The sequence below is a fragment of the Dysidea avara genome, chromosome 14 (genome assembly GCF_963678975.1).
Source record: "Dysidea avara chromosome 14, odDysAvar1.4, whole genome shotgun sequence".
Taxonomy (NCBI): Eukaryota; Metazoa; Porifera; class Demospongiae; order Dictyoceratida; family Dysideidae; genus Dysidea; species Dysidea avara.
Genome location: NC_089285.1, coordinates 10,896,070 through 10,915,400, shown reverse-complemented (window position 1 = coordinate 10,915,400; position 19,331 = coordinate 10,896,070). Strand labels below are relative to the sequence as shown.

At 37.6% G+C, this 19,331-nt stretch overlaps 1 protein-coding gene and 1 long non-coding RNA gene across 2 annotated transcripts; one reads left to right on the top strand and one right to left on the bottom strand.

Moving 5' to 3' along the window:
• The first annotated feature begins 3,006 nt into the window (after window positions 1–3,006).
• Window positions 3,007–5,093, top strand: LOC136244583 (uncharacterized). Its single transcript, XR_010695445.1, has 4 exons — window positions 3,007–4,324; window positions 4,661–4,696; window positions 4,759–4,791; window positions 4,839–5,093. It is a non-coding gene; the product is annotated as an uncharacterized lncRNA (long non-coding RNA).
• Window positions 5,094–8,808: 3,715 nt separating this feature from the next.
• On the bottom strand, window positions 8,809–9,402 carry LOC136244081 (uncharacterized). Its single transcript, XM_066035601.1, has one exon. It carries the CDS (start codon window positions 9,400–9,402, stop codon window positions 8,809–8,811), a length of 594 nt encoding a protein of 197 aa, XP_065891673.1.
• Window positions 9,403–19,331: the final 9,929 nt, after the last annotated feature.

Sequence of the window (19,331 nt, the reverse complement as noted above, 5' to 3'; positions counted from 1 at the left end):
AAAAAAGCATAAATACCAATACAAGTAGTACAGTGCATGACTGAGCAAAAAAATCATTCACTTTTTGATAAAAGCACCAAACATGGTACAACATTTACTTGATTCACACTATTTCATATTAGATATGGTGCCATTAAAATTACCAATCATATCACAACTGTCTAATAAAAGTAATAGAAATGTAATAAGGAAGCCATAAAAGTGCTCGATAATATGCACATAGTTGTCGTAATGAATTAAGAGGGCATATGTGTAGTGCTGTGTGCGAGTTGTTAGGCTGGTGTTCAATCATCACAGACCCTTTTGGACCCCACTAATAGTTAACAGACTGTGGGGTCTTTTTTGCATTGTTTGGGACTTCAGTAGAATGGCAAAACAGCAAATTGTGATGAAATTGTTCAGCTGACGAATCGCAAGAGCTTCTTACAACCACCTCCCTCTAGAACACCATGGCGTGGCTTGGAAATCTATTCCAAAGAGGGCACCGTGGTGCAGTGGGTTTTGGGAATGGTTAGTTGGGCTAACTAAACAAGTACTTAAGAAGACCTAGGGCAGAAGCTTTGTCATCTTGCCGATTCTCGAGACTATTGTTGTGGAAGTTGAGGCAACCCTTAATGATCGACCCTTAATGATCGACCCTTAACTTATGTATCCTCCGATGTTACTAATGTTGTACCTTTAACCCCAGCACATTTGTTGTATGGCAGACGGGTGACATCTTTACCTCATTCATATGATGAAGATCCCGAGGACCCAAACTACAATGTGTCAAATGCACGGATGAGGAAGCGACTTACCAACCATACTAGATTGTTGCAACATTTTCAAACCAGATGGAAGAGGGAATACTTAACTAGCTTAAGGGAATTCCACAAGGCGTCTGGTACAAACATGCAGCGTGTCAAGGTTGGAGATATAGTTTTAATTCATAATAAGTTACACTGGATACTTGGTGTTGTAGACAGCCTCATCCTTGGTAATGATGGTTTGATTCATGCTGAAAATGTCAAGACTAACAATCAAGTTACATCCAAGCCGATCAGCAGACTGTATCCTCTGGAAGTGTCACTCCACCATATAACCAGTTGGAACACAGTAATGCACCTGAGAGAACTGTCAGCATTGGTCATGATGCAAGAGATCGTCCACAGCAGGCAGCAACAAAGAGGGCAAGAACTTGTCTGCTAGAGTGGACAACTAGATTAAGCCACCCCCCAGGGGATGTCGAGAACTATACATTAGTGTAATTGTATCTAGGTATTATTTAGGCTATTTTGTGTGTATTTAGGTTTTTAGTTTGCACAAATATACTGCATAGACAAGTAAGAGATCATAAGCTGATCAAGGGAGGTGTCCATCCAGGTCATTAGCTTGCAACGTTAAGAAGCATGGAGGGTCAAAGTATACAAAGCCAAAGATATGCAATATTATTATTCTATTGGATTGTGCCTGTACTTTTTACACTAAAATAATATTATTGGCTAGATGTTTATTTTACCATATTTTGAAAGATTTTCTGATTGCATCTATTAATTGAAATATATTCATGCTACTTAAGCATAAACAAAAATTTGGAATGTGCTTGTATGGTTCCTGATCAGCTAGAAATGGGCTTATAACTTAGTGTAAAGGTTCCAAATATGCCCTAAGGAAATGATTTCGACATTGCACCATATCTGAAATGATTTAGCATACCTTACTCAACTTCCACTGAAAAGTTGGCTCAAAGTGGCTGGTCTCTCTACAGGGTGATTTGTTTCTAGCTGAACTCTCTACACGGTGGTTTCTTTGTAGCTGAACTCTCTATGTGATGGTTTCTTTGTAGCTGAACTCTCTATAAGGTGACTTCGTCTAGCTGAACTCTCTACAGGGTGATTGTTTGCAGCTGAACTCTCTACATGATGGTTTCTTTGTAGCTGAACTCTCTACAAGGTAACTTTTTCTCTACAGGGTGATTTGTTGTAGTTGAATTCTCTACAAGGTGGTTTGTTTGAGGCTGAACTCTCTACATGGCGGTTTCTTTGTAGCTGAACTCTCTACAGAGTAATTTGTTTGCAGCTGAACTCTCTAAATAATGGTTTCTTTGTAACTGAACACTCTACAAGGTGACTTCTTCTACAGGGTGAATTGTTTATAGCTGAACTATCTACAAGGTAACTTCTTCTAGCTGATCTCTCTACAGGGTGGTTTGTTTGTAACTGAACTCTTTGCATGATGGTTTCTTTGTAGCTGAACTCTCTACAAGGTGACTTCTTCTAGCTGATCCCTCTACTAGAAGAGGTCACCTTGTAGAGAGTTCAGCTACAAAGAAACCATCCTGTATATAGTTCAGCTACATTTGAAGTCACCCAGTAGAGAGATCAGCTGCAAAAATATCCTGTGGGGAATAATGGGCATGTAATAAATATACGTATATAATTTGTATAATTACTAATAAAATCAAAAATAATTGAAGTATTAAAAATCTTCTTTAAGTTCTCTTCTTCTTCCTGTGGTAAAGAAAAAAACATATGGGTTAAAAAAGCCCCAAAGCCAGCCATAGGCCGACTTTGCAGTATACAAATACAAAAAGAAGTGATATCTAATCAAAAACCGCCAAGCTGTGAAAAAAGGTGCGGCCCCCAAAAAGGCCATGGTGAAAAAGATGTGAAATCCAAGGTGGCGGCCAAGAAATGGCTGTGATGGTAGGTTAATGGTTACATTTTAATAATGACAATTCAGGTGAATTTTGTGCCGCTTGGTCTTGGCACCAAATTCACCTCAATTGTCATTATTAAAATGTAACCATTAACCTACCATCACCGCCATTTCTTGGCCGCCACCTTGGATTTCACATCTTTTTTCACCATGGCCTTTTTGGGGGCCGCACCTTTTTTTACAGCTTGGCTGTTTTTGATTAGATATATTAACCCAGGTTCAGATCAAAGCTGAAACAGTTTCTATTCTAGAGTATTGTGATTGTTTTTAATGTTATAATTGTATTGTGTATGCTGTTTTGTACCTGTATTTGTTGTTTTGTACCTGTATGAATTGTATGTAAGGGTATCACCTTGTACAGGCATCTGCCTTTTGTGTATCCCTTTAAACAATTTGATAATAAAAATAATAAAAACTTCGATCTTTCGAATTGCAAAATTGTCTCGAACAAATTCAAATCGAATACAAATTCAGATACAAGGGTGTAGGCAGGGGGGGTTCGGATGGTTTGGATGAGCCCCCTTTCAGAGGCAGAATTTTTAAAAGTAAAAATTACACCAAATCTTACATACCTGGAGCTTTCCAGTAGCTACTTAAATGCTGAGCCATTGCAAATCATATCTATTGATTCATTTGATCAATTGCACACGCGATGCATAGTTGAAATGATGCATGTGAAATGGTCATTGTTCAGTGGTTGGTTGAGATAAGGCAGCAGCTGCTAAACTTGAGTGGTCGTATTATACATGTGTCAGGTTAACACAAACTGTGAATTGTTGATGTATATCTGATGCATAAATGGTTTGTTTATTAGTTACATGTTGTGGGCATGTGATGTCTCGAACATATTGGAGTACAAGCCAATTAAGTCTGAAGTTATTGACAAAGAACAGCTGAGAGTAATGTAAAGCTAGAAAGAAGTATTTCCAATGAAGGGACTCAGAGTGTCGAGGGCTTCCCTGGTGTGCTAGGAAATTGAAGTTGGCGGCCAGTTTGCTGTCTGGAAGTGAAGATTAGTTAGTTTACAATAGGTTCATAGTTTCCATAAGCTGCATAAACAGCAGTGTGTAGGTTTTAGCTAGTTAGATGCACAAACAGCAGGTTTTAATGTTACTACCTAAGAGCACATTTTGTGTATACATCATGCATTTTCGTTCAACATGGTCTAGGAGAAGCACCCAGGCCTTCCCTTTAAGACATTAAAGTTTAAGTCCAAACTTCCTTCAAAAAAATCCTGGCTATGCTCCTGGAATATTCAGTATATTTGTTTTATTCCTATACTTGAGATTGAATAGTTGTGTTGATCATAACCATTTTCTATTTGTAAATCTTATTTAATTAGTTAACTCCTTCATGAAGGTTATGACTTTTACAGTTACAAGTTTTGTGAACATTATGTTGTGCTCTAAGTAAGCAGGTATCATAAAATTAATGAATCCATATAATTTATTATACACTGCTTATAAACTTACACCTTATATTAATCACTTCATCTTAACGATTATGCAACTGTACATTATGCTGTGTAAATTTTACTAGCTGTTTTTTGTGTTTGTAGGAGCAAACTTTTGCTTTCTTGCTTTGAAGTAATCCAGAACTTTAGGAAAGACAAAATACTTAAAAACAAGTAGGTGGTGTCAAGAGTTCATAATAAAAATAGTGAGGGAGAGTGTGTAACTGCCAATGCAGCCTGCTACATATAATATTGAATAGATAATAATCTTTCAACAAATTAACACTCTTACTGATGATAGAGAGCTGTTGATAGGTGTTGAGTGTTATTAATAGGTGCTATATAAGGTAAAGCCTTTGATATGGATACTCTCTAAGTTATGCAGTGATTTTGCCTGAAAGTGTCCTCCTAGTTAGATACTCTCCCTTAATATATTTTATTATGAACCCTTGGTGGTATTGTGCATTCGTACAGTAATATGTAATCAAAATCATACCATTTATTGGCTAGTTCTGATGATGATGATGATGATAATGATGATGACAAGTTAGCTAGTTACTGTTGTGTATCAATTAACTTTTATATCACTTGTTTATGTTTCATTACAGTGTCGATGACCACACAGAGCACACTGATCATGAGTAAGTATGCATTACACCAGTCTATTAATTGTGTGGTATTGTTTCAGGGGTGATGTTTATAATTCCCTCAAGATTAATGATTGCAATAACCAAACAGATTAAATTAGTGATGAATGAATGTCAAGACCACATGTAGTTGTTAGGCTTTTGCTCTACTGTTTTGTTCATACAGAACTGTATCTGTTCTGTGTACTTATTGTTTATGTGTATGTGCCTATTTTCAGTATATCTGTGCACATAATTATATACCTGCTTATGCAGAAATAAATATTCTAATAGAGCAGTCATAATTATGGTAAGTGGTACAAATTACCGTATTCAAGATGTTTTGTGTACATTTATAAAGCTCAGAATATATATTATTACTGTCTAGCTACATAACCATTTTGTTACACTATATAATGTAATCTAATCCAAATGTATAATGCAGAATACTAGCAGAGTAAATAATTTGCTAAAACCCTATATATAATAGTATTATTATACACTAGATGACTGCTATGTGGGTGCTATCATACCAAGCATGCTCTTGACTATATAGTGTTGTTGTGCTAAACTACACCTTTTATGGAAAATTTCTGCAAATCCAGCAATTCTGTAGGAGAATGCTACAGTTAAGACAAGCACGTACTGTCACATAATCTGATAATCCTTGTGTTTATTGTAATTTCTTACACTTTGGCTAGGTATCATGCAAATGTGATCTTCTGAAACTGGATAGCATTCCTCCATAGCCACTGTTAGTGGCCTAAATCCTGCAGGTTGTTACCATACACTATGCTATACTGTTGATCATACAGGGATAATCCCAATGAGCTGTGCATTTCGTACAACAGTAGTGAGCAAATGCAGAGTGCAAATCATAACATCAATGCTACTAGCTAGTACTAGTTTGGACTTGTATATATACAATGCCAACTATAATAAGTTTTCAATTGCACATTTCTTATATTAATGAGCAAGTGAGATGCCTACAAAATATTTTATATGCATTAAGTTTGTTGACATACATGATTACCATGCATGTGAATACTCACACTGTAATCTTTTTCATTTGCACTATATAAATTTACCGACTGTAGCAGCAATCATTATGTGATATCAGTAAGAAACAATTTCATATCACCAGGTCTAGATTCAATAGGATTGGTAAATTAATACTAATAGCATGTAGCGTATAATATTTACCCCCAATGTTTTGCACAATATATTATCAGAGTAGATATGCATCCAGCATGAACCACTACTGAGATGAACGTACTAATTTCCAGCAAAATAAAAAAGGTTTTATAGTACAGAGATCATTTTTTTGTAATAAACTGCACTAGTACTGTAACAAACTGTACTCTATAAGGTTGTTAATTAGAACTAAGAATGATACAAGGACAGTAGTCACAACGCTTGATAAGTTGACTCAGTTATCAGTGGGAGAAATGACTGGTAATAGTTAATCATGATAAATATGTGAAGCTTCTAATCATTATCATGATGAAGTCACATTATATGTGCCAAAGATCTCGTCAACAAGCAGAGACAGTTTCCACCTACCAGACTCTATATATCTTGTAACTATCAGTGTATCAGGTCAAATATCAGTTGCATGGGTAAGTGAGTACAAGTATGAGTATAGCAGAGGTCATACTCAACTGCAAGCCGATTATTACTTAATACTGCTAAGCCATAAAGCTTTTCATGGTATAATGGTAAACTACAGATATCCAAGCCATGTATGATATTTCAATGTCCAATTCCTTTGAATTCAACATTAAAACATCAATGATAGCATGTACATGCACATACACACAAAGCCAAGTACATTAATAAGCACTTAAGAAAAGTCCAGCAGTGTTTTAAAAATGATTTATCATTGCTAAAATGATCACTCAGCTGCTTGCAGATCATGTGATGCTAGAAAATAGGCTCATTCTGACAACTAATATAGAATATAACAGTCTTCTTATGTATAGTCTACATATACAGTCTATAGTATGTACATGTTGAGCTGGATCTTCAAAAACGTTTAATAACTCACAAATGCAATTACACACAATTTTGAAATTTGGCTCATTTGTAGCACTGCTTGACCTGCTTAAAATATGTCAAAATCTTTTCATTCAAATCTCTGACACAATATTTACAGCCAATGAAAAATTTTCACCATACATTTCCTATATGGAAGCCACAAAATGTAGTGTCCATTACAGCTCTTTCCCGAACTTGTAATGGAGCCAAGACAGGTGTGTCTGTTGTTGACACCTTTGCTGTCACCACTTATCATCTGGTTGGCTGAAATGTTAACTCTCTTGAGAAAATTTCACTTAATTTTTGGTTGTTTTTCAGGATCCAGCTCAACTTGTACATACTATAGCCTGTATCTTTTATAAGGGAGATGAACATACAGTACCTTCAAGCAAGTAAGCAACGTGAATCCATTCATTATGGTAAGGCTTGCTCCAATAGTATAGCCTAGCGCATTACAACACTACAATAATCATAGCTAGGTGTGAGTCCATTGAATCTACCATGCACGTCACTAGTCTCACATAGCCAGACCACTACTTTTCTCAGTTTTGTGTTGGGGTGGGACTTTTCCCACCCCCATACAAAAGAAAAGTAGTGGTCTAGCTATGCGAGACTGAGAGCAGATTTGGTCACTCTTTAGAAACAGCGCCAGTTGATCTCATCGAGCATGCAGACTGCCATCACTTATGCAGCAGTAACTGTTATTGTTTTTGTACATTTAATTCATTTGTTTTATGGCAAAATTTAAAAGAAAAAGGTGTTGGGGGTAGGCATAAACAGTAGACCCGGGGACCGAGGATTCAAGGACCCAGAGGACACTAACTTTCATGGAATTTTACATATTTTGCACTGTTTATATACACTCTGTACTATTACTAGACACCTCTACTAGTCACAGTGGCTAATTTCACAAAGCCAATCCACTTTTTGTCCATTGCAATTGTTCACGCTGTCAATTAGAAATAACAAGCTGCTGCACAAAGAGCCTATTATTATTTCACCAGTTAATAAAGCTTCAGTGAAAAGATTACTGCAGAGTGCACCAGTAGCTCAATAAACAGGCTTTGTGCCATTCCAGCATAGCACACAAAAGCAATGACCTGTCAAACAAGCCCTTGATTATACTACAGATACTGAAGGCATGAAGAATGAGTACGAATCTATGAGGCACTTGAGATATCTAGGCATTGTGCAAGGAACCGTCATGATGACAAGAGTCACAGGACAGAGGAAGAGTGATCTAGGCCATTTGAGACTAGCCACTGTGACTTGCAAAGGTATCTAGTACTTATAACATTGTGAAGTATGTAAAATTCCCAAAAATTCCACAAATTGTAGGGTGCCCATGAGTCCTTGGGTCCCCGGATCTTTGGATTCCCTGTCCCTGGGTCCACTGTTTTACCTACCTAGGTGTTGATGTCTGACGTTGGATTTTCACATTGACGCTGATGACCATACTTCGAGAGACACACCCACAAACCACCAGGCCCTGCGCAGGCAACCTACCAACAAATTAATCAAAATAATCACTGGCACTATTGATTGATTGATTTTTAATTTAACCTCATGGTAATCGGCATAGCTGTTCTTCCTTACGGGAGCATTACACACATACAGGGCTACACATAAAAGCACAATGACAAGGTGACATACACAAAAACAACTATATTACACAAATAAAATACAATTGACTATTCACTACACAAGAAGAAGTCAAAAACAGCGGCAGGAAGGTTTGATGATAAAAAGATGTCATCAGGTAATCCGTTCCACCATTGTGTCGAAAAAGTTTTTTGGTGGAAGTTAAATAAGAGAGAGAAACCATCATTATAATGATGAACAAATTAAATGTACATAAGTTAAATTGCATGTGAGGCCTCGGGCAACATGCGACCACAAAGTGAATCACCACAACAGAATCACACCGTGGGCATGACAAGGCAAAAAAAAAAGTAGCTATTACAATACAAAAATGAAGAATAAAAGAGCCTATCATTAGTTTGTGTACCACTCCTTACAGTTTCTTGCCAGAAATATCCTCTGAGAAGCAGAAATACTGGCAAAGGCAGCATCATCCAACCAATTCTTGACAGCAGACTTTGGAGAATCAATATTGGGGTGAACAAACTTTAAAAGATTGAGTAAATTCTTGATAGAGGAAACTTGATAGTGGCCCAGTACTGTTATTTCAATAGTGTCATAATAATTAGTAACATTCAAGTGGTCAAACTCAGCCAACAGCTGGAGATATTCTGGTTTTTTCTGCTTTCTTGCACGAGCAGACTCGATATGATGGTTAGAGTCAAGAGGGCAAGTTAATTCCAACAAAGCAACAGATGAACTCTGAGAATTATATAACACAATGTCTGGACGGTATGATGTAATAAGCAGACTAGATGGAATTGTTGACTGGGGGCAATGGTTTGCATGGAAATTAGGAAGATCTGCAAATACTTGAACGTGTGGGGTGCCAGCAAAGAATTCAGTAATCTTAGTGGTCAGTACGAAAAGAACTTGGTCATGATGATAAGTATACCGTGATTGATTGAGTGCTGCAGGGCAGCTACTTAACACATGAGCAGTTGTCATAATACTGGTGGAACAAATCGTGATGAGCATCTATTATTATTATTATTATTATTATTATTGTTTTTCAGTACACACACACAAAAAAGGTACTGAAAGCCACTGACAAGTGCTGCCAGTGACTCTACTACAATTAATTACAGTAAATAATTACTTATAACAGTACTACATATATTGGTGATGGTGACGCTGTTGAACAGTGGCAGCAGGGACAGAGGTAATGGAAGGTATCATTGAATTGCTGCATGAAATGATCCCACATGTAGTTGTACGGTTTGTGTTTAATAATGTTTGTGGACAGAGATAGGTCTATTTTTGGTAATGAGTTCCAGAGACGTGGTAAACGATAAAAGTAAAAGTTTTGAGCAGTGTTGGAGGAACATCTATGATGAACCATTTTTTCAGATGCACCAAATCGTGTATTAGAGGTACTAAACTGGACATATTCAGTAATGTTGAAATGTGATGACTGTTGCTTGTAGGACTTGATGAAGAACATAATATCATTCATTTCATATACATACATTAGTGGTAATAGATGTAGAGTGACCACGTGTGATCTATATGATAATTGGTAGTCATTCAAAATCCACTTTGTAGCTCGCCTCTGTATTCTTTCTATCGTATTGATATTTTTAATTAGATGAGGTCTCCACACTTGTGAACAATATAAGATTTGTGAACGGACAAGTGAGATATACAACCTTTTTCTAGTCTCAACTGGTCCATTACCTGAAAAACTTCTACGAATTAATCCAAGAATTTTGTAGGCCTTACCTGATATTAATTTGTAGTGGTTCTCCCATGTTAAGTTCTGTGTTATTATTATTCCTAGATCTTTAGTGCTATCAACAGTAGCAATCGGCTTGTTGTCAATAAAATAGGAGGTAGCAGTCATGTAGCTCTTTAGCCAGAATTGTAAGTGTGCAAATTTGCTGAAATGGTAATATAAATCAGATGTTATGCCCCATTGGAAGAGGTTATCCAGATCTTTTTGAAGGAGGTTCATTGCAGTTGTATTCAGACCACTTCGATGTTTCAGGCATTTGGTATCATCAGCATAGATAAATGCACTAGAAAACTTTAGGCACTTAGGTAGATCATTTATAAATAGAACAAAAAATAATGGGCCTAGGATACTTCCTTGGGGAACCCCAGATAACACCGGTAGAAACTCTGAGAGACTGTTGTTGACTCGGACATATTGTACACGATTAGAAAGATATGCTACAAACCAGTTAAATAATGTTCCAGTAATGCCAAAAGATCTTATTTTGTGTAGTAACTTGGTATGAGTAACAGAGTCGAAGGCTTTCTTGAAGTCTAGATAAATGACATCTGATACCTTGTTTGTTCTTTTCGCTTCCAATAGTTCATTGATGAATAATAACAACTGCTGTAGGGTAGATCTACCAGGTAGAAAGCCAAACTGATGAGGGGTAAACGAGTTGGATAAAAACTTGATTGATATATGTGACTGGGCCTGCGATAATAGGGCATGTGGGCACATGATTCTTGCCTAATTTTTCACACTTTCATCACTCATAACGTTTTCTACCATTATGCTATGGTATTACAATTTTCAGCTCTTAGTAAGCATTTAATTGGCATCATGATGCAAGTTACAGAATGCAAACATACTATTCCAGCACTGAGATATAATCTGAAGAGTGATGGGGTGTAGTTTGTGCCCACATGCCCTGTTTTTGCAGGCCCGGTCACATATTAAAGATGATCTTTTCCAAAACCTTTGAAATGATACATAATAGTGATATAGGACGGTAGTTGGATATAGTAGCACGGTCCCCACACTTGAAGATTGGAATGACACAATGTGTACGCCATTCAGATGGTAAATAGCTATTTGTAATGGTTAACTGAAAAAGATAACTGATGGGTTGACAAAGGGCGTCTGCACAATATTTTAATACTTTAGGGCTGATGCCATCAGGTCCCATTGCTTTGTTTGGATCTAGGGAGACTAGAGCTTCATGAACATCTTCAGCTGTGATTACTATGTCACTTAAGGAAGCACCAGAAGTTTCATTGGTGGTAGTCAGGGAATCATTGGTCAAGTCTTTATCATTAAAAACAGAGTAGAAATAGCTGTTAAACAATCTGGCTTTGTCCTGGTCACAGGTGGTGGTGTCTGTACCTAAATGCATCTGAGGTGGTAAGCAGTCACTTTTTGAAAGAGAGGATATGTATTTATAGATGAGACTATTATTGCTACTAGCATAGTTGCTGATTAAGTTGGATTCATAGTCACTCTTAGCTTCTACAATCAATGCTTGGAGATTATCTTCTTCTGCTTGTAACTTTAGCTTTAGATTATTACTGGGATTCTTTTTGTACTTTCTTCTTAAAGAATGAATACAGTTCAGACAATGTTTTATGGTTGGTGTAAACCATTTGGGATGCTGCTTCTTCTTGACCAAAAACTGTGGGACAAAAGCTTGAATAGCAGTCTGTAGAATATGTTGTAATGTAGCCCAAACTTTTTCAACGTCACTTAGATGATAGTATTCGTGAAAATTGTGATTCATCATAGAGTTATACATACTGTCCCAGTCAGCTCTTGAGTAATCGTAAGCAACATAGGAGGCTTTCTGTTCCACAGTGTGAGATGATGTTGGAACACTGAAATTAATTATAAAGTGATCAGATGAGAGGCCTTGAGGGTGAGCATCAGATACTGCTGGCTGGTTGATGACAAAATTTGCTAAAACGACATCCAGGATGTTGCCATTAATGTGGGTGGGTTGGTTTATCAACCAGCTGTTCCAAGTTTAATTCAAAAATCTTGTCACAGAATTGAGAGGAAAAGTCAGAGTGACCTTGGTAGTTTCTCCAATCGACATCAGGTAAGTTAACATCTCCTAGTATTAGCAGATGATCATGAAAAGATAGACTTGATAGATATTCCAGTAGGGTTTCATGATGTGATTGGTTAGCATCAGGAGGAACATATAATAAACAAATGGTGATCTCCTTGTTATTACATAAAACTGACACAACAATGGCTTCCAGACTGCTATGTCTACCAATCAACTTAGAGGTAATGTTATCCTTTACTGCAAGCATAACCCCTCCTCCTCTGGAGTGACGATCATTTCTAAAAATATTATAACCTGTGGGTAAAATTTCACTGTCCAGAATGTATGGCTTTAGCCAAGTCTCAGTTATAGCTACAATCTGGAAATCATAACAATATACATAGCTCTGAAAGTGGTTTAGTTTATTTACCAGACTACGTGCATTCCATAAGCAAAAGGACGACTGGTTGAAATTAGATGAACTGTGACAATGGTACTGACCCTGGGCTAGTCAGTTGTTGTCAGTACCATTAGAGGTACTGTGATCACTACTAGGTGGATAGGTGACAGAGTACTGTACATGATGCTCATTATGTGTTTCATCACTGATAACAGTGGCAAAAAGTTTGCCAGCCAGAAAACTTTTATCCTAATTGCCTTTCTATCTTGGCCCTTTTGTATGAGTCGCCACCGTTCTTTTAGCAGTAACGATTCAATTTTTCTGGCCTGCAGAGGTAAATCAGGTTTCACAGTGATACCCTTAGGACATTGCTTTTTGTTGTAAAGTAAGTTGGAAACATAGCCCGAAGAATTAAACTTTACCAGGACAGGTCTAGGTCTTGCAGAATCGCTAGAGTACTTTCCCAGACGCACAGTATCACGGATAACACTGCTTGGATTGTTAGAAGGAACAATAGCAGAGCATACGTCAAAGACTTTACAGAAGTCTTGCTTAAGTCGCTCAAATCTTGTGGTGCCCGTGTTGCATTCAGGGATACCATATATCACAGCATTAAATTTTCTTGAATCCTCTCCTGTTGGTATTGCTACATTTGTTGATTTACTGATTGACCATTCTGACAATTCATCACGATGAAGGGGAGAACTTTGATCATCCATAGCCATCGGCTGCTCTTGGTTCTGAGGACCGCCAAGTAAACTGGTAATTGTAGTCTGCATTGCAGTTTGAAGATCACCGATTGCTTTGAAGATCACCGATCACCAGCAAAGAATTCAGTAATCTTAGTGGTCAGTACGAAAAGAACTTGGTCATGACGATAAGTATACCGTGATCGATTGAGTGCTGCAGGGCAGCTACTTAACACATGAGCAGTTGTCATAATACTGGTGGAACAAATCGTGATGAGCATCTAGTATGATAGCTAGTGATGGTTTTTTTCCAAATGAAATAGCTAAGTTATTTTGTCCAACGTAGCCCGGATTTGCCTCATGGAACACGATATACGGAAGCGTATTGTAAGTGGCGTATTTTACTATCCCGACCTTCAGTTACGAAGGGGTAACGATGATCAGGTAGACAAATTTGAATGGGCTCACGTGAGATGGTTCCAATCGTCCCGGCGATGATGAAGCTTGTTTGTTTGTTTGTGTTACTGGCGTGTGTACAAGCTCGCAGCAGAAACATACCAGGTATTTGAATGTGCTATGACCTATGTAGTACCGTGTATTTACTCACCCGGTAGCCTATTATGAATCACAGAAAGCATGCTCTAGCTGCTCGCATGGCCCAGCCCCTAAAACAGGCGCGCTTAAATTCACAGGAAAATAGGGGCTGGGCCACGCGAGAATATGATCTGCACGAAGCGATTTAATATAGCCTTGCGGATAGCCAGTCCCTCTTCATGCTTGAAGCAAAACAGGCTGACTACTCCAGAGAAGATAGATGTATAGTTGTAGCCTATCAGCACTAAAACAAAGTAGCCAAGCTGTGAAAAAGGGTAAGGCCCCCAAAAGAGCGAGAAAGGTGGCGGCCAAGAATTGGCTGCAATTTTTTTCACCACTATGATTAAATACGTTGTCATCACTTAAGTGGCCAACCTTATGCACTTGTCAATTTCATGCCCCACCCCCCGGGCGTCCCCACACCCCAGGTGGGGATTTGACATTGCTTCTTGTCCCCACCCCTGGGGCAATTGACAGTTGTCCAATTCACTGACCGATTTTCGGTAGTTGCATTTCTAAGCAATATAATCGCACTTGCTAAATTTTTATTACTAGTCGCATGCATGAAATATATATATATATATATATATTTTTTTAATGATATTTAATCAGGGAAAATAGCGTCAGCCAAAGAAGGCTGTTTTTCAGCTATGCCCTGAGAGCACAACAAAAAAATACAATACAATATAAGTACATACATACACAACAAAACAGAATTACATTGTACAAAATAATGTTTTAAAACCATTCACAGTTTTAGCACTGTATAGTGCTTTAGGTAATCTGTTCCATATGGCCATACCCCTGTACGCCAAAGACGCGCTTAGTCATCCTTGAGGTGTTGTCAAATCCCCTACTATGGGGGTGGGGATTTGACAGCCGATTTTTCCCCAGTAGTGGGGAATTTGATACCACGATTTGTCAAATCCCCTGTATTCCCCCACCCTCCCCGGGGGTGGGGCATGAAATTGACAAGTGCATTACAACTTCGAAGAGAGCACTTGTCTAATTTACAAAATAATATCTTACAAATTCCAACAAATCTCCCAACTCCATCACCAATTACTACCACCAGATTAAGAAATGACATGAAGTTCCTCCATTACCAGCCTACCACAGATTGTGCTTTTTCCACGCACCATTCCCGAATGGAACTGTTTGCCTTCAGATGTTGTTTATGCTGATCAATTAGACAGTTTCACAATTAGTTTACTGAATAGATACTATAATTCGTATTTGTAATTGCAGGAGCGGATCTAGGATTTCAGAAGGGGGGGGGGGCTAACATAATGGTTGGTAGGCTAAGAAAAGCGACAACTGGTTAATACAACTAGCTATAGTGTGCGAAACACACTCAGCATTCGGAGCATGCTCTATCTAGGGGGGTCTGGGGGCATGCCCCCCACAGAAAAATTTTTGCAAATTTAGCTTATTCACTATTAAAATTTGGCAATATTTTTGACTGAAAAATGATGCCACTTTTTTTAAGTGATTCACAATATTTTCATGAGTCACTTAAGTATGAAATGACACCATTATTCCAGAACAGTTTTTATTATTTATTAATGCTCCTGCATCACACATATACAGCAAGCTGAGAACTCTTTTATGGGGTGTACATTATTTTTATTATTGAAATACGCACAGAAATCAAAATAATTAATTCTGGTAAATAGCTAACTAAAACGATCATCGAAACCTAACAAAGGTTCAAAGATGAATGTTCAGTATTCAACGCAACAGTCCAGCAGTTTGCAGTAAAACAGATTTCTGTAAGACACAGAGCTTCAAAGTAATAGTAAGCTGGGGCTCAGAGCACCAAGGGCACCAATAACTATTGCAGTTAATTACATCTGCCTTAACATGCCAGAGTCTCTGGATCTCAGTTAGTAAGTCCTGATACTTGTCAACCTTTTCAGCTTCTTTACTAACAACGTTAGAGTCAAAAGGATAAGAAAAGTCCACCAAAAAAGCATGTCTTTCTTCTTTCAACAATAAGATTAAATCAGGACAATTGGCATGGATAGTTCTGTCAGTTATAACAGTGAAGTCCCATAAAATTTTCACACAGTCAGATTTTTCAACAGGTCTTGGATTATGTTTCCACCAATCTCTCACAACTGGGAAACCAAATTGTGAGCACAAACACCAGTGTAAGCGTTGCCCCACTTCATCATGGTGCTTCTTATACAATGTGCCAGCCAAAACAGAGCACCCTGAGACAATATGAGCCACAGTTTCAATCACTGACCCACACAGGTGACATCTAAGATGGATGCATTGTAATACTTAGTGTTTAGTGCCTGATCCTGGCAGCTAAAATTAAATTTTCAGTCTCAATCTTTAAGTCGGAATGGACAAGCCATCCAAAAGAGTGGGCACAATTGTTATCATTCAAGTTGGCCATTTAAAGATTTGTCTTGCCAATTTTGAAAGTGTAAAACATTTAGGTGATCACTAAATGTTTCAGGAGTTACTGATACACCACTTGGAATCTTTACATTGCCACTAGAGAGTACTTGCATCAATAAAACATTAGAGTGGTTCTTTAAATAGTGGTAAAGTGCTGCACGTACAGCAGCAACAACACTTTCTACACTCACAAGTCCTTATCCACCCAGATTGTGATGAACGTAAATCCTATCCACGGATGTAACCCACCATTCATTTTAAAAGTTTTCCTGGTTTTGCAACCCAAAACCTGTAATTCAGTTTGTTTCCAGTCAACAATGGAGGCAGACTAGCATAAAATGGGGATAGCAAATTCATTAAGTGCCAGAATTTTATTTCTTCCATGCAGCTGAGATGATAAGATCTTTCACACATGGCGAAGACACTCCTTTTGAACTAACTCCTTGGTTTCTGGACAATTGATGGAATCAGCCTCATAAATTCCCAAATACTTGTAATATTCTGAAGTTGAAAGAGCTGCAATAAATCTGTCAGGCAAGTCAATTCACTGGAAGAACACAGTCCACCACATTGCATAACTACACTACACTTGTTATTGTTATTATTATAAATTATAATTGCAGGAGTCTAAAAGAGTATACATGTAATATGCTAAGTACATATAGGTATAAAAATTAACTATAGTTAACTAAGAATTACATACAATTTATTAAGTGTAAGTAATTATCAAGTAGGTTAGTTGTTGATCACATAATCATTAACAGAGTTACAAAATCTTCTAATGGTTTCTAATTTAACAATTTGATCAGGTAGGCTGTTCCACAATCTAATGGTGGCCGGAAAGAAACTAAATTTATGAATATTTATCCTTGAAAGTGGTATCATGACCTCTGCTGATGGAGGTAATATGCTTTTGGTACATATGCATATACCAAAAGCAGATTTAACGAGATGTTTGGGATGTAGTCGCTAAACTAGCAACCCCTCAAAAGATTTGAACAATATAAGTATGAGCTACAAAGTAGATGTTAGAGGTGTAAGCAAAGGCAATAATTTTATATAGAAAGATAAAGGGGAATGGATGAGCTTTACTACTTAGAGTATATAGTCAGCAGATCAAAACCATTTCATAATACTTGAATAAAATGGTCAACCATATGATTACAGCACACAACTATTTGTCCTATTTTCTCAACAGCCACATTATCATAATGTCTCCTGTACTATTGTTAAAACATTCTGCCATAGAAGTTAAAATTCTAAATCTCTTCATGAACTGATTATTATAGCTAACTTTTAGCTATGCAAACTTCACTCTTCCTTGCCTTCAACAATTAGATCATAGAACAATCTATTGTCAACCAGCCATATTTAAACGGTTTATTGTATTATTATTATTACTTATAAATTTAGTGATTATCATTTTTGATGTGTGTCATACTTTGTACAGAGCTTCTTTATACACAGTAATAATATAGTGAACACTTTTGGCAATGTTCAAATTATAACATTAACTTTCACAGATTTTATAATTATATAATTGTGTTGTAGCTGTATTTTAACTTTTAATTTTTATATACTAGCTTGACAATAATTGCATGTGGTACTCTGTTCAAGCACACACAATGTTATCATGTTATGTTTCACTGTATTGAATGCACTACCAGTATTATAGTACATATGTGTATTTATACATTAGTGTAAAATGATCCAGTGACTGTCATGATTTATTGTGGTAAGTCTTGTGAAAGTCACTGATCAATCAGTGGGATTTGCCACAAAAGTAGTGATGGTCACTAGGTTGTTATACAGTGCAGTGATAGTGACATATACAGCATACATTTCACAGAGACAGCTTATGATATAATGTAATTATGGTAGTGAATACTCTTATAGTAAGGCTTTGTGAACTTTACACTGCAGCCATTCCAGCCAAAACGTATGGTTTACATTTAAGCCTTACAAGGGTGCACCTTAAGCTTCTTTTGGGCTTACCTCATTCACTAATATACAAATGTCACTTTAGATCTGCTATAAAAACAGTGACAGCAACTACAGCAGTACCATAATACAGTATTGTGTCTCCAGTAGATCAATATGCTAACAATCAGTGTAATAGCAATCACTCTGACAGCAAGTCTAGCAGCAGCTCAGGAGAATACCTGCTCAGCCTTCTGCACTAGCTTGGGAATGATGGCATCCAACCCTGGAAAGTCTTGTGATGACATCTACAAGATCAACAAGGCTAGCAGAGGAGTGTCAGGTGACTATTGGATCCAAACAGCCACTGGTACACATCAAGTCTACTGTGATATGGAACTAGAGTGTGGTGATCACAAGGGAGGTTGGATGAGAGCGGTTAACCTTAGTACCAGCTCAGGAGATGACTGTCCTACAGGATGGACTAAGATCACTACTCCTACTGACCCTGTACGTCCCAGCACTGACGTATGTCGTTCACCTAATGATGCTGCTGGCTGCTACCCAACAGTTTTCTCTGTATCTGGAGCAAGTTATCATAAGATTTGTGGCATGGCAAGAGGCTACCAAAAAGCAACCCCAGATGCATTTGCTCTGTTTACCAGTAACCAGAGGAAAAGTATTAACAGTCCATATGTGGATGGACTGTCCATAACGATTGGAGATCCTCGTCAACATGTCTGGACTTATGCTGTAGGGATTAGTGACGATGTTGATCTTGGAACATGGACATGTCCTTGTGCTAATTTTCCTGGCAGAAAAGCTCATCCCTTTATAGGTGACCATTACTATTGTGAATCAGGAGCCACTGGGCTTCAGCAATCTGTTATATATACTGATGACCCTCTGTGGGATGGTGAAGGTTGTATCAGTGCTAACAACAACTGCTGTACTAGTCCTGGAATGCCATGGTTTATCAGAAAATTCCCAGTCAGCCAACAAGTAGTGTTGTTTTGGTTCTAAAGTACTAGAACTAAATACACTTTTAGTACAGCTATTTAATTTTAGTTTTGGTACACTAGAACTAAACTAAATTTATGA